Here is a 15,926-nt window from a genome sequence, read left to right as displayed (position 1 = left end):
TCCCGCCCCTCCCGCCCCTCCCGCCGAGGCAGGGGCGCCGCCTCGCGCGCGGGCCCCGGGGAGGCGCCGTGGGCTCCGGTGGCCGGGAGGCCCGGGGCGGGCGCGGGGCCGAGCGTGTCCCCAGCGGCGGGCGGGCGACCCCTTGGCGCGCTCACACCAGGAGGCCGTCGGTGCGCGGCCGCGGCCCCTCGGCGCAGTCGGCGGGCTCGGCGCTCTTGACCTTGACGTAGACCGGGGAGGGGCCCGCTTCGCAGGCGGCGGCGGCGGCGGGGCAGGGCGCCAGGGCCACGTCCTCGGGGCCGCCGCAGGGCGGGGGCGCGTACTTGCGGCGCAGGGAGCGGCTGACGGTCTGCGTCGGGTACCCCAGCAGGTGGGTGACGCTGCGGCCGCGCCCGCTGGCCTTGCCCCCGGGCGCCTCGGTGTCCTCTCTGTGGAAACAACAGGCGGGCGGGTGAGCGGGCTCCTCCGGGCGCGGCGTGGGCACGGCCTGGCGGGCGCCGGGGAAGCCGGCAGCCTCTCGGCCCCGCGCCTCCCTCCGCCTGCGCCTCGCCTCTCCCTCGGCCTCCGCCTGCACTCCTCGGCCTCCTCCTGGCCGGCGGCCCCGCCGCGGCCCCAGCTCAGGAGCCCTCCGTGCCCGTCCGACGTGCGCACGGCCGCCCGCCTTCGCGGGGACCCAGAGGAGCTGCCTTACCTGTCCCTCTCTCCTTAGCTAACACCAGCCTGGCCCTCTCGCTTTCTCTTCTCCGCGCCTCTGCCCCTCAACGTCCTGCTCCATCTCTTCCTCCATCCCCAGGGCACTGCAGCCATTAGCACGACTAGTCTTGTTCTAGTTTTATTTCTAGTTGGTTTCTAATATAAGTTATTGGCACTATTCTTACTATTGACTCTTCTTAAATAAGCATGTCCAGAATTGTCACCGGCGCGAAATAGGGGGAACATGCAAAAATACAGACCCTGCCCTCCAGGAGCTTACAGTCTAGACAAGATGGACAGAGAGGTGCACAGACAGGAGGGAAACGGAGGGCAGGGGGGTAGAGGGGAAGACTGGCGCGGGAGGGGGAGAGAGGAGCCACGACGAGTGGCAGGTCGACATGCTGCGGTCCCAGCACTCCTGGCGATGGCAGGCAGGGTGGGGGTGGGGATCCCAGCCGGCCGGTGGCAGGCAGGGGTGAGGAGGGGCAGGGCGCCGGTCCCCTGCCGCTCGGCAGCATGCAGCATGCATCAGGTTTTACCTGATCTCACTAGCCAAGTCGCCGCAGGCCCCTCCGCAGGCCCCTCCGCCGACCCCGCCGCCGTTGCTGTAGCCGAAGGCACCGCGGGCGCCGCCGGCCCCGGGGCCCCCGCAGCAGCAGCAGATGAGCCCCCAGATGCCCACCATCAGACAGCCCAGCATGAGCAGAGAGCCCAGCACTGCGCCTATGATCATGCCTATGCGCCGGGAGTCTGTGGAGAGAAGTAAAGACAGTCAGGTGCCTGGCTCACCAGGAGGTGCCAGGGCGGGTCCTCTGTGGGAAAGAGAGCAAGGATCCCCCGGGGGATCTCAGGGCCCTGGGACACCCAGTGAGGAAGGATGGGGAGATGCCAGTTACCCCTCAAAGTGCATATTTCTCCCAGGGGTTCCCAGCCACCCCCAGCAGAGCCTTACACACTGATGGCAGTGGGGGAGGGGGGTCTCCAAACACAGCCCAGCTTCCTCCAGCCCCGCCCTCCCGGTCCCAGGGCCCCCAGGGCCACTGTCGCTGCACCCACCTGAGACCTTCACCTCCACCACACACACGCTGTAGCCCACGTGGTTGGCCACTGTGCACTGATAGAGCCCATTATCCTCGCGGGAGATGTCCTTCAGCAGCAGGTCACCATTGTTCAGACCTGAAACTGAAGGAACGCCAGGGGGCTGGAGCGAAGGCCAGGGGCCTGGTGTCTGAGAGCACCACCCCAGCCCAGGCCACTGCCGGTGGGGCCTGAAGGAGGGAAGGTGTGCACACACACACACACACACACACACACACAGGCCCACCCCACTCTCCAGGTAAGTCGCTTTCCCAGCATTCAGAGAGGCAAGGCAGGCCCCTCTCCCAGCAACAGGACAGAGACACCATTCATTCACCCTGTGACCTCAGGGAAATGTGTCCCCTCTCTGGGCCTTGGTGTCCTTCTTTGAACAGTGAGGACAAGGTTAGACCAGAGGAATTCTAAAGGCCCCTCCAGCCCTGATATTGTCTGGTTGTGAGTCCTGTGCAGCTTCTCCCTGTCTCCCCCCCATTTCCTCCTCACATGGCCCTGGAAGGTAGACGTCATTATTCCTTCTCCGTGTGAGATGAAGCCAAGGCAGAGCGACGTGCAGCCAGCAGTGATGCAGCCGGGACCTGAGCCTAGCTCTTACCTGTCCCAGACCCTGCTCCCTGCACCCCGGGGCCCGCTGCTCGCCCAGTCCCACCTTGGTTCATGGAGCTGTGGAAGGACTCCTGGTAAGAGAGCTCGGAGTGGAAGCTGTGCTGTGAGTGGTAGGAGCCGGCGCGGTAGGGGTGGGTGTGCCCGCTGATCTTGGCCCACTTGTAGGAGAGCGGCGGGGTGCCCCCATTGGCAAAGCACTTCAGCACCACGTCATTGCCGTGGGTCATGTGGCCCTCAGACCAGCACATGGGCACCGCGGGCCGTGCTGCAGAGAATGGGGCAGGTGTGAGCCAGGGCCCAGCAAGAGGCTCCGAAGTCTGGGGAAGGGGCACCCGGAGGCGTCCAGCTGTACCTTGGACAGTGACAATGACCTTCCGGCTGGCCATGGTGGTCTTCTTCACCCTACACTCGTACGTGGCTGTGTCCGATACCTGCAGGTTCATGAGGTTGATGGAGGCATCGTACTGGCTGGGGTCCGAGGCTGCAAAGCGGACCCTCTGCTGCAGATGGGGGAGGTTGCCATGGTTGATCCTCTTGTCCTGGTAACTAAGGAACTGTGAAGAAGGGAACACGGAGATGGTGAAACAGGCAGAGCCAAGGAGCCCCCCATGGCGCGGCTGCCTCGGGCACCTCACGGAACTTCTCGGAGACTCTATTGATGGTAATGATGGTGATGATGACACCAGACCCATTAACCTGGTAGTGAGTGTGTGAGAGCTGATGAGATCAGGCGCTTTGGAAAGTGTAAGCTCAGGCTGGGACTGCCCTGAGGCCTCCCGTGCCCTCCTCTGGAGCAGGTGGGAGAAGGCGGACTGTGATTTGTGATTGCAGAGCCCTCGTCCCTGTTGCCCCCATCCCCAGAGAGTCCATGGGGTAAGTTCGAGGTCCTCACTTGCTTATCTGCCCTCGTTTTCCCCTCAGGGTGTTGGCGCCCTGCAGGTAGACACTGTGAAGCGTACGGTAAGGGGAACCCTAAGCCCGACACTCACCACATTCTCCCGGTGTGAGGGGTCTGAATTGAGCTGCATCCACTCGATGTCCAGCCCATTGGGACCATAGTCCTCGGGGTCCAGGATGTAGGGGCAGCCCAGTCTCACACTGTCACCTTCTGCCAGGTACAGGACCTCCTGGCCATCCCCATTGATCCGCACAGCAGACAGCAGCGCTAGGGGAGGGGCAGGGCAGATGGGGTGGGGGAGAAGACCAGGGGGTGGGGGGTCGGCTTCAGCCCCTCTCTCCACCATTCTCGGTGGAGTTCCCTAGGAAGCAGTGGCTGCCTTCAGCGCGTGTGTGCGCGTGTGAGAATGCAGGGATTGTTCTGTGAGGTCTGTGCATACTCGTGTACGCGGGTCCGTATTCTGTAACTGTGGGATTGCTTCGGAGTACTGTTTGTGTGTATACGGCTGTTACGTGTGCTTGTGTGTGTGCGTGGTTGTGCAAGACTGCGTGCGCACACGGGTGCACGTAGGGTGCTTATGAGGACTTGTGGCTGCGTCGGCGTACGTAGGGGTATTCATGCCTAGAACCAGGTAGGGTATCGTACATACATGACGTGTGTGTGTGTGTAAGCACATGAAGCCGCCAGAGTTGTTAAATGCTCTGATGGAGAAACCTGGCTCGTTAAAAGGCGCCTCTGTCTGGGCCGGTGAGACGCACCTGTCTGGAGGCAGGAGGACGGACACCGCGGCCTCCAGGGTCCCTTTCCAGCCCGAGGAGCAGGAGGCTGGACGTGCCTGTGTGTGCGTCTGGTATGACTGCATGGGTGTGACCGCGTGTGCCTGGCTGTGTAAGTGCTCTGGGTGGCCATCTGTGCCTGTGGCGGCAGGGGGCAGCTGTGAGCAGGGGCCTGGCTGTGTCTGTCCGGCGGTGCGCGGTGCCGTGTGCCTGGGAATAGGGCCGCATGCGTCTGCGGCACGGTCTGAGCCTCGCGTGATGCCACGGCATTGTGGCTTGCGTCCTTCCCCGCACGGTTGTGTGGTCCGGGGCAGCCGCCCTCTCATGCTCGCTCCCCTTGGGGCCCCTCCCGCTCCTAACAGCCCTCGCTCTACTGACTCAGCCGGGGTGAGGAGCCAGGATCCGGAAGCTCAGGCCTGAGCTCCTTGCCCTCCCTACCCTGAAGCCCCAGGCAAGCACTAGCCCCAACCGGTTGGACCCAGAGAGGAAGACGAAGCGGGGGGAGGGGGGGTTGGTGGTGTGCGGGGCCCCAACCTCAGCAAGCAGGGCAGGCAGGCTCCACCTCCCAGACTCCTGCAGCCCTGGGCCCTGGCCCAGCCTGGCTCATCTCCTCCTGCATTCGTGACAGCCGGCAAATCCTTTGGAGTCCCAGCCCAGGTCTCAGCCACTCATTCTGCTCTGCCCGTCTCTCGATCTCTCTGGGGCCCCCGTTCTTGTTAGAGTGTCACACATGCAGTGACGTGTGGTCACACAGTGACACACTTCTGCAGACCTCCAAAATGCAGACGTAGGCCTATGCAGTCCCACCGTCCTACCCACCCAGACACCGTCAGATCCGGACAGACCCACATCTGCCCACAAACACCGGTACATATTAATCCAGGAGACGCGCCCACCGCACACTCCTAGAGTCCCCCGGCTGCATTCGTTCAAGACTCGACACACCTGCAGAAGCTTAGTTTGGTTCTAAAGAGCCAGAGGGGCCCTTTCAACACCCCCAACCCCTCAGGGATCCCTGAAATTGCCCCTCGGACCCCTGGTAGGGAGCAGCCCTAACCCCCTGGGCTGCAGGGGGACCCAGAGCAGGTAGGCTGGCCACTGGGGCACTAACGGGATCCGGGGCCGCCTCCTCCAGCCCCAGGCCAAGAGAACGCCAGCTCTCCTGAGATAAGGATCCTGATGCTGACTGCCAGCTCTCCTGAGATAAGGATCCTGATGCTGACTGCCAGATCCCGGGGCAGCTGGAGGCACGCCAGGTAGGAGCCAGAACCCAGCGGAGAGCAGAGGCTCCCCCCGAGGAAGGGCTGCTGGGAGCAACCCACAACCCTGAGGCCTGTCCCCATACCCAGGGGGCTAGTGGGCAGGAGGGCAAGGATGCAGGGAAGGGGCCTGGGAAAGAGGGACAGGCTGAACCACACTGCACGAGGCTGTGTGCTCCATGGTCCCAGGCCAGGGGGCCTCACCTAGCCTCTCAACCTCCCCCCAGGGCTCCAGCCTTTCCACACCCCTTCACGCTCCCCTGAGGACGTTGTTCCTGCTGTCTCACCTTGGTCCCTCTTGCTGTGGCACTAAGGAAGTATTCCAGGGAATGGGAGAGAAGAGAGAGGCTGGAGAGAGGGAAGAAAGCCAGGGTGGGAGAGCGAGCTGGTCAGGACGCCCCGGAGAGAGGGAGGGAGGACAGGGGCAGGGGCGATGCATGGCCCCCCACGAAAGCCCCAGGGCTGCACTCCCTCTGGGGGTGTCTACTCTCAGCTTGTAAATCCTTCGTGAATTGTCAAGCTGCTTCCCCAGCGCCTAACCCTCCGCCTGGAGGTGAGGGAGGAGAGAAAAGCAGCCCTTATGAGGGCATTGGAGCCTGGATACACGGGGGGGCCGGGTCTGCCCTCCCACACCCACTCCACACCCCACACCACACACCACACACACACACACGCACACACACGTGCGCGCACGTGCATGAACAAAGGCTGAAAACGCTCCCCCCTCCCCGAGTTCCTCCCACAAACCCCCTCGTGCCAAATCCAGACCCCACGAGGGTCTCAGAGCCTTTTCCAGCGAGGCCCACACAGAAGGGCCCTTGCCGGGACTTGCCCCAGCCTGGCAGGCAGCCACGGCATCTGCTCCTGAGCCCTGCTCTCAGGGTGCGCCCCGGTGGGGCGAGGGGGCCCTGGGAGGCGCCGTCCCCCCCCCGCCCGCCTCATCCTGGGGGTGTGGCGCTACCCAGGAGCTCTCAGAGCTCAGGGGCCCGGAGCAGACGTCCCTGCTTCACCCACACAGACTACACCGAGGCTCTGCCTTCTCGCGGCAAGCCCCTCCCTGCCCTTGGCTCGAGCCTGGGGGCCGGGGTGGGTCCCTCCTCCAGGAATAGTACACACTGAGGAGAAGGGGTCTTTCCTGGCTCCTCCTCAGCGCCTCCAGCTTTGCTGCTTACCTGACACCCCGGCCCGCCCCCAGGCCCCCCCAGTTCTCAGGCGGGCCTGCACTCCCATGCACACCTTGTGCATGCATGTTTGAGCCCACACGGCTCACAGACACAGCAAAGATCCATCAGGGACTCCTGCCCCGTAGACACGTGCCCCAAACCTTCAGGCACAGGCTCTCCTGGGGAGAGGCCCCTTGGCGATATCCAAAGTGGGGTAGCAGCGGGCACCTCCGACCACCTCCGAGGCTCGTCTGCGGGCCCCTTGCTGCCCCTTCCCTGCCCGTCCGGCATCGTGTGGGTGTCCCTGCTGGATGCCCAGCCCCATACCTGGGCTCAGGCACACGAGTAGAAGGTGGAATGCTCCTCGAACTCCCATGTCTCTAGGCTTGGCGTCTCCTCCGCCTGGGCTGGGTATCCTGGGGGCCGGTGGTGGTGGGCGTGTGGGGACAGGTGGAGGGAGGGGGTACTGAGGGCCTAGACACTGCCCGGGGTGGCAGGAAGGTGCAATGAGTGCCCAGCCGCAACCGGAGTTATTTCTATAGGAGGGAGGGGGCCTGGTCCCCGCCTTAGGGAGGAGCCCCAGGAACCCTAATTATCAGGGTGACAGAGTGGCCTACCCAGGCATTACCCGGCCCTCACCCAAGCTCTTCCCGATCCCAAGAGTGGCGCAGGGCGGCCAGTGGGACTTGTAATTAGGCACCTGTTAAACTTCCACTTCCTCCTGGCCCCATCCTCGGGATAACAACAGTCGCCCCACTTCACAGCATCCACAGGGCTCCTCTCATCACCACTCATTTGTTGCCTCCTTCTCTGGGGGAAACGGAGAAGCGGAAGGAGAGTCAGGCTTGGGGAGGAAGGGTGACCAGGCCCTGAAGGGTTAATACTGAGTCCAGGGGTCTGACTCCACCTCCCCCGCAGGCTCCAGGGTTTCAGCGCCGCCCCCCCTCCCCCCCTGCAGCATCCAGACCTCCCGACAGACCCTCAGGGGCCTCCCCCAAGTTGAGGTCTGTGGAAAGGGGCTGCAAGGAAAGGGACACAGGCTGGAGGGAAGGCCCAGGCAGGTGAAAGGGACCCGGGAATGTCCAGCCCACCTTCCCCCTGAGGCCTCTGGCCCTTCAAAGGTAGTCAAGCCTCCTGAGCTGCAAGAGAAAGGGGGGGGCGTCTGGGAATGGGGGTCTTCCCCTGGCTGCCCCTCTGGAGCTGTGTCCCCCACCCATACCTGAGGTGAGGTCAGCCCTGAGGGCAGGGGATCCCTGGGAGCGGAGCTGCTGGGGAGATCAAACCCCCGTCTCCCCGCAGAACCAACCCCATTCCAGCGGGGCTTGGGAGGAGAGGAGCCAGGTTTGTGGAGGGGGTGAGGGGCATACATGGGGGCAGCGGGGGGGGGGGGGGAAGCACCAGGAGGGCCAGGGAAGGGGGCGAGCCCATGTGCACCTGCTCACCCGACGTGAGTTATGTCTCTGCTGTGTATACTTATTTTAGGGATCATTTTGTGTCTGTCCTTGCTTCTCTGCCCAGGAAAGCAGACCAGGACCCTTATGACCTCAGCAGCTCGCTGGGGGGACAAGGCCAGCACAGTTCTGGGCAGGTTGGAGCTGGGTGGGGAGGTCCTGGCAGGCAAAGGGAGAAGGCAGAGCACCAGCCCTGGCTAGTGCTCTGGAGGGGTCTCAGGGCTGTCCCGCACACGATGGTGGGGGTCAGGTCCTGAGTGGCCCTGCTGCAGCAGCTCAGCCCCCTCAGAGGAATCCAGGGTCCTCCCCTTCCCTGGCAGGGGGCACAGGGAGGGCCGAGGTTGGGGGAAGAGTCTTGGAGAGAGTTCTGGGCTCAGGGGCAGCCCAAAACAAGGAAGCACAAGGCTTCCACGCGTCTTTGCGCTCCAAACCTCTCCACCTGCACTCTCAGCGATGACAGGGTGCTCTGGGACCCACTGATGTACCGATGAATATCTTATTTCCTTGTTTATTTTGAAGTTTATGGGATTGCCCTGCACGCTTGGGAGAGCAGGGATCATTATTATTCCCCACTTTACAGAAAGGGGGTGCAGCCCAGGTGCTGCTGTGGGCCTGACAGAGTGGGGGACACCCAGGCATCCTGACTCTCAATCCAGAGTGGCCCAAGGAAAGGGCTGGGTGGCCCTGTGGGTTCGTAGACCCACCCGCAGGGGGAAAGTGCAGAAGGTCAAGGATAGACAGGGGGAGAACGGTAGGCCAGGAAGAAGGGGATTGAACACACTCGAGTATACGGTTGGTGGATTAGGTCCTGGATAGTTCATGCCAGAGTTGGGGTGAAGATTGGATCAGTTAGTTGGGATTACCAAGGAGCTCGAGGTTCAACTTGAGGCCCGGATGGGAATGAAGGCTAGATTAAGCTCGATTAATAGCGGGAGCTGAGGCCGGGGTTTGTGGCCCGGGTCCGTGTTAGGGTAAGGCATGAACAGGGGTTTACTTTCACTCACAGCCTGGCTCGGGAAGCTGAAGGCCAGGCTGAAACTGACTTGGGCTGGGGCTCCTGCTAGCTAAGTTTGGGATTTGTTCAATTTGAGTTTGGGATTTGACTTAGGACGGGCTATGGTTATGTTTAGGACCTGAGTGGCAGTTATATGGGCAGGGTGATTCGTGGGGATCAAAAGTGAAGTTTTATTTATAAGACAGAAAGACTTCAGTCTCCAGCTGCTAAATGCCAGATTGGCTAGAATATTCATCCCTTTGCTCTGGGAGAACACCAGTGTCATATCAACATATACCAGTGTGTGAATTGAGGTCCCAAGTTTCGGGAGAGAGTTCCAAGTATGCACGAGCCCACCTGAAGCAACCTCATCCCCTAATAAATATAACCTCAGGAGTCCTGCTCCACAACCCAAGCCCGCCACCAGTCCAGCTCCCCGAGTGACATGGGGGGGTGGGATGCAGTGAGTGGGGCTCAGGTGCCATATTGAACCAGAAGACAGGACCGACCAGAGGCAGTCTTACTGGCTCAGAGGAGGGTCCTGGTTTTGGAGTCTAGGGGATGCATGTTGGGAGAGACTGAGGGCCTAGATACTCCTAGAACAGTCACTTTTGAGGGCTCCACACTAGGGCCCCTGAAAGCCTCAAAAGGCAAAGCACATTGTTGTTCTCCTTTGACCCACTGAGGGCTAATTGCCACCTCCTTATAGTTTGGGGCCCATAAATGAAGCTGCCAGCCTTCCAGCCTTGTGCCCTGAGCCCTGCAGGGTTTTGGGGGGGAGGTGGCAGAGGGAGGGCCCTGGGGTATCAACCTGGTTTTCACAGCATAGGCCTGAGCCCCAGCCCATGTGTCACTCTGGACTCATCCTCAACACTGGGAGCCCCCTACCCCAACTCCTCCGTCTCCCTTTCCCCCACCCAGTCTCCACCTCCAAATATCCTGTGTCCCCACCCACTTTCTTTGCAGGTCTCAGAAATGTCTGGACAGCTCCAGGGGACTATTGCGGTCTGTCTGTGCCCCAGGGAGAGAGAGGGTGATCGGGAGAGCAGGTGCTCAGGGAAGGGGCAGAGAAATGCATGTGACACCCCGATGGCTCATCAGAGGCTCTGAGAGACAGAAGAGGGAGAGGGCCCAGGCTGTCATCTGCGATCCAGTGCACACACTTCCAAAGGGCCTCTTGCTTTTCCCTAAGACATCCTCTCTCAGGCCCCCCAGTGTGGGTTGTATTTGCTTCTATCCTAAGATAGAAGCAGAATCTCAAGACAGAGGCGTGGAAAGGAGTGAACGGAGACACCGAGAAGAAGGGAAGAGGCAGGCCCAGGACCCAGAGAAGCCCAGAGGCTACTTCTGAGCCGAGGTGCAGCCCAGCCCCACGATGTCTTGGGGAAGGACAGGCAGAGGCCTTGGCCAGCCTCGTCTTCCTCCAAAGCCCTGCACAGCAGTTCCACACAGCCCTGTAGGCCCTGCGCTCCAGCCCCGCTCCCGGGGGCCCCAGGCTCAAGCTCAAGCTCCCGTCCCCCCTCCGGGGCCCTGGGTCTGCAACCTGCCCCCTACTAAACTCCACACACACACACTCACACAGTCAGCAGGCTCCTTAGCCCCTCACTCAGATCCCCGTGTAGACCCAGGCAGCAGACCCCAGGAGTGGCCCCGGAGGAGAGGGTCTGGGAGCAGACATCTGAACAGCCATGGGAGGGACACCAGTACACCAAGTCAGGAGAGCAGACAGGCGTCTGAGGCGCAGGGTCGCAGAGAAGCAGAAGACCCCTGCGGCTAATGCTTTCCAGCAGGTCTCAGCAAGGGCTGGTCGTGGGCAGGCAGCCAGGTGAGGCCACAGGGGGACGAGAAGACTGGGGGCACGAGGGCACGAGGGGTGTGGTGGGAGACTGCCGAGTTCGGACGACGAAGTGTTGGTCGGTGACTGACAGAAGGCCGAGATCCACGTGTGGGCTCAGTTTCAGGAATTGGGTTGGGGCTGGGGGGCTGAGGGGCTGAGGCCGGGTCAGGGCTGGTGGGCAAGAGCTTCTGAGCCCTGCGGCTCCCCAGCCCCTGTCAGGCCTTCCAAGCCTCCTCGATTCCTGCTGCCCCCCCAGAAGAAGGGAGGCCTCTGGGAGGGGGCTGGGATGTGCCCCAGTCCCTCCCATCAAGTGATGCCCCGGACTGACAAGGGCAAGCAGCACGAAGGGTCCCCATCCCGGAGCGGGGCCTGCCGGCTCCCAGGCCAGGACAGCAGAGGGGCTGGGCGGGCTGAACATTACCAACTGAGCTACCGTCACGGGAACGGCTTAGAAAGAGTATGTGGGTTCCTGGTGAAGAATGGAGAGACTCTGAAGATCCGAGCTGTGTTCACCTCACGGAGTTCATCCATATCCTGCGGGATCCTCATCCATTCCACAAGCGGCAGCCATTAGCATAACTTGCTCTGTCCTTCTGGAGCGCCCGGCCTGGGGGGGAGAGCAGCGAGGGAGGGGGTGCCCCCTCGCTCACAGGCTCGTGAGCTACGGCGATGGGCGGCCTGCCCCCTGACCTGGTGGGAGTGGCGTTCCAATAGCTCTGGAGGACCACTCATGATGCGCCCGGGAGTGTGTGTCGGTCCTCGGGACATAAACCAGGGAGGTGCCGGACACGCCAGAGAAGAGGGTGAAGCGGGGAGAGTCGGCCGATGGTGCCTTTCGCACTGAGGGGAAGATCCTGGAGACCCGGACCTCTGGGGAGCTGCTCCCCACTCCAGCAGGGCATTCAGTGGGATTGGAGCCAGGCCTTCAGGATGGACCAGACAACCCAGACTGGTCGTCCCAGACGCCTGCACGTCTGTGTGTGGAGAGACCTTGGGATGGGTTACTCCACACGTCCAGGGGCACATTGCTTTGAATTTATAGAAATAAAATTTGCTTTTGATTGTGCCATGTGGATTCCGCCCCCAACACATACTGCAGAGGGGCCCGGTGGTCCTCCTCGGCGCCCGGGGCGGCCCCTGACAGTGGAGGCCGGCAGGGGCAGGAGACAAGCCCGGGGTGTGTCTGCTTCAGCCTTCTCCACTAAGCCCGCCCGGCCAACCCTCACTCTGCTCTCCTTGTGTTCATTTGTTTCCCGTTGCCCGGACACTGGGAGGGGTGGGGGAGGCGGTGCAGGGGGTGGGACTCAGGGACAGCACAGCTGGGCCAGGGCTGGCCAGGACAGTGGAGGTGTTAGCTGTCAGAATGGCTTAATGCCCAGCCCAAGGGATAAAGATTCCCTGTTTCCCCCCACCCCCGATTCCTCCCTCCAACAACCGCCCCCAGCCCACAAAATGCCCAGAAGAGTCCTGTGTTTCCAGAATTTCGAACACATGCCCACATGGAGCCAGACTACACAGGAACCGGGATATGAGGTACCTGAAGGGGTGTGGTGTGTAAAAGGGGCCTGGACCTGTTTACTGCAGTCCCAGCTGGCAGGGGGATGCACAGGAAGACGTTCTGACCATCAGGGCTGGTCTGAGATAGCTTGGGTTGCCTTATGAGGTCATGAGCATCCTGTCTCTAGGGGTGTGCAAGCTCAAACTGCCCAGTCGTTTGATTAGAGGTTACAAAGGAGATTCAAGCACCAGAGGGTCTTTGCAGGTCCCTTCCAGACTTGAAATTCTCTGATTGGTGCTCACCCCACTAGGCCTGGGGATGGTCTCTCCCCAAGGGCCATACAGAAAAGCTCATTAGCTCTGGGCACTTTCTCTTGCTCTCCATTCTCACCCACCCCCTTGACTCCTCTTTCCAGGAGTCTCCTGAAAAAGCCACCCAAAAGCTCAACCCTATTCCTGTCCCAGCCTCAAAGCCATCAATGGGCACTGAGGTGATGGCCACGCGTCTCCCAAGAGGATATGCAGAATGCAAGGAGCGATGCGGAGCTTGAGCTAGGAAAGCTAAGAGAGAGGGAAGGTCTAACTACTTAAAGCCGGGCAGATGAAGAGCAACTTAGTCTTTTCTGGGACTCTGGATTTCTGTGATGTCGGAAATGAGCTTCTTCCGGGTAACCTTGGGTGCTCTGCTGGGATACCTCCCAGAGTGTGGGAGGGGGAGGGAAGGAGGCAGGTCACCTTGGCAGCAGCCTCGGATGCGGAGGAGACCCTGGTCTGGAGCGAGCCGTCCTCCCGCACAGCTGTCTCCAGGCTCCCACTCTGCAGAAGGAACTGTCGGCATAGATGAAAAGGGAGAGCAGTGAGGAGCTCCATGGCCTCCACAGCCAGACCGCTTGTCTGAGACTCCCGCGTCTCCCCTCTACTCTCCCTTTTCTCATCCCAAAAGCCCTGTGTGGCTTTGAACTCTCTGAGCCTCTTTCATCCGAGCCTAATCAAAGTGTTTTACTGAGACCAGTTAATGCCCGGCTGTGACCCGAGTCACAGATGGGGATGCTGAGGTGCTCGGGGCTGCTGAGGACATCTCAGCACCCCACTGAGTCAGGGACAGCCTGGCTTGGCCACCAGGGAAGGCTGCTGAGTTACACTCAACTGGAGCTGCTTCTTGGGCAGGTGCAAAGGTTTGAGACCGCCTCCAAGCCACAGTGGAGCATGACGGGGCTCCAAGCATAGGGAGCAGGCAACTGGCACACGGGCAGGAAGGGACACGGGAGGAGCCAGGAGCCGGGGTCACGTGCCCGGGAGGCAGCCGCCTGCACACCTGACCCAGGGCTCCGAGGTGGAGCCCAACCTCTGGATTTGCCAGGCTACACCAACCAGCCCAGTCTGACATTGCCAGGACCAGAAGACCCAAGGAGCAGGGGATAGGCAGCTGGGGAGTCCCTTGGGTACCCATACAAATAAGTCGGTAGCTTGGGCATGCTTCTTTTTTTTTCCACAAGCTTCTAACATCTTTACATCAACAAAGACAATGCACCAAACACTCCCTGATTCGCCCAGCACGGCTCTCCCCTTTGCAGCTTCCCAGACACCCCGGGGCTGCCTCAGTGGCTTGAGGGGTTCAGAGCTCACTTCCGCCTCAGAGCAGAGGAGGGAAAACCAAAGCCTTCCCTGGGGAAAGCACCGCCCGCCCAAAGGCCCAATCTCTAGCAACAAGACTGAGGCTGGTTGTTCCTGAGCTCTGGGCCCGCTAAGTCCTCAAGGAATTCCATTCGTCTCTCTGCTTTGCCCCAGAGTGGCCCACCCCCAGTCTGTAAGCCGGGCTCTGCCACCAAGCTCCTGCAGCCCGACCCCTGAGCCCCCACTAATGCCGCGGACCTCTTCCCTGTCACTATCTCCCCTGCCGTTCTCAGCGAGGGGGCGGAGGGTTTATAAAAGACGCAGCCCAGATGCTCCCTGCTTGCCTCCGAAGCCAGCTGCCTGCCGGGCACTGAGGAATGTCCCAGTTCTAGGAACTGGGTTCCTGCGGACAACTCAGGCCAGTCCCGAAGCCCGAGGAGGCCAGTGCAGGGCTGTTGAGGAATCCCAAGAGGAGCAACCAAACCTCTCTTCCACGTCACGGGCCAATTCCAAGAATTCCCAGAGGGAGCAACTCTGATGGCAGAACTGGGAGATTCTCCCCCAAACTGTCTTCCCCTGCTCAGAGGAGGCTCTGTGCCCCCCATCTCTGAAGCCAGGCTTTTATTCTGACCTATGGCTGCCCGCCCCTACCGTGTCCAGGCCAGGTCAGGATGGTCTCAGTTTTAGGCTGTGGGTTCTGCCAGACCCTGCAGACCTGCGGTTTCTCAGGCAGCAGTTCTGCCGAAATGCAAGCCTTGCTTTAAGCCTGTGAATGTCACCCGTTTTTCTCCACGTGGCCTCACAAGTCAGCAATGGGCCTGGAACGTCCTTTGTTCTCGACCCTCACCCCGATGAAACCGATTCCTCCTGGTCCTGAGATGGGTGACTCAGGTCGGGGTCTGGGCAAACTCCAGGCACCCAAGGCCCTTTCTGGCTTTCCTGGCAGGAGGGTCCCCCGGAACAAGGAAGGGCTCAAGGCTTCGTCTCTGCAGGTATGAACTGCAAGAGGCTTCACCCAGGGAGCCTGAGCAAGTAAGCCAGCCACAGAAGGTGCGAGAAACCTCAGTGGTGCTGCCATGAGATCAAGGGAGCCCTCCCATCCTGGGCGAGTACCACATCTTTCCAAGACCTCTGGGAGGAAGGGAGCAGCTTCCCTAGGTAGGAGCGGCGTCCTCAGGAGCACTGAGCAGGAGGGTGAGAGCCCCCCTCCCCAGCAGCTAGCCTGGTCAGGGCGGGGCAGGTGGAGAAGGAACCTGGGGAGGCTTCTCTGAGGAAGAGGAAGGAAGCATAGGGAGCAGCTTTCCTGCCCACTCTCCCTGGGCCTTATGAAAAGAGGACTCTTGCCCAAGGCCCCTATAACCTGGCGTTGTAAACACCCAGGACGCGCTCAGCAGCAGCTCCCTGCCTCCTCTAGGGCAGGACCCATCGAGGGAGGCAAGACTGGGCTCTGGATTGGAGGGGAGTATGGAGGGGGCAGGGTGACGCTGTGGGCCTGGGAGCTGGGAGGCAAGCCCTTCCCCACCCCCCAGGCATACAAAACGGGAAAAAGCCTCCATCCCTGAACCACAGCTCTTCAGCCCACGAGGAGCCTGGTAATCAGGCTGCTTCCAAAAAAGCTGAGACTATCGTAAAGGCACAAGACGTGGTGGAGCAGCTGAGGGAGGAACAGGAGCAGATTGGCCCAGATGAGAAGCGTCCACGAGGGTGGACCCAGGTCTGCTGCACTGAGCTCCCAGCGTGCACCCAGCGAAGGAGGCACTCAAGCAGCATTTGAATGAGGGAATGAATGACTAAGAGTGTTCTGGGGAGACAGGAGGCACGCTAACACAGGCAGCAATGGCCGTGGGGCGCCCCACCCGTCAGGGTGAGGTGGAGTGAGGAGAGCCCGGCTGCTTGAGTGCGGGGCAGCCAGGTCGGGTGAGGAGCAGGGCCCTGGGTGTGCCTGGGGGGAGGGGGGGGGACGGCAGGTGTCTGTGCTGTGGCACCACCTGAGCGGAAAGGGCTCTGGCAGGGGAGGGCAGAGCCAGAGGGTAAGCCGGGGGC

General features: G+C 61.4%; 1 protein-coding gene across 1 annotated transcript; it reads right to left on the bottom strand.

Annotated features, from left to right (window-relative positions):
- Positions 1-151: 151 nt before the first annotated feature.
- On the bottom strand, positions 152-6,866 carry VSIG8 (V-set and immunoglobulin domain containing 8). The gene is made up of 7 exons (XM_032397155.1): positions 6,818-6,866; positions 3,384-3,559; positions 2,747-2,948; positions 2,438-2,659; positions 1,750-1,869; positions 1,233-1,443; positions 152-428 (listed from the first exon to the last, which is right to left on the bottom strand). The coding sequence occupies exons 1-7, from the start codon at positions 6,864-6,866 to the stop codon at positions 152-154; spliced, it is 1,257 nt and encodes a 418-aa protein (XP_032253046.1).
- Positions 6,867-15,926: the final 9,060 nt, after the last annotated feature.

Source organism: Phoca vitulina, unplaced genomic scaffold (assembly GCF_004348235.1).
Source record: "Phoca vitulina isolate PV1807 unplaced genomic scaffold, GSC_HSeal_1.0 scaffold97, whole genome shotgun sequence".
Classification (NCBI taxonomy): Eukaryota; Metazoa; Chordata; class Mammalia; order Carnivora; family Phocidae; genus Phoca; species Phoca vitulina.
This window is presented reverse-complemented; position numbering and strand designations above follow the sequence as displayed.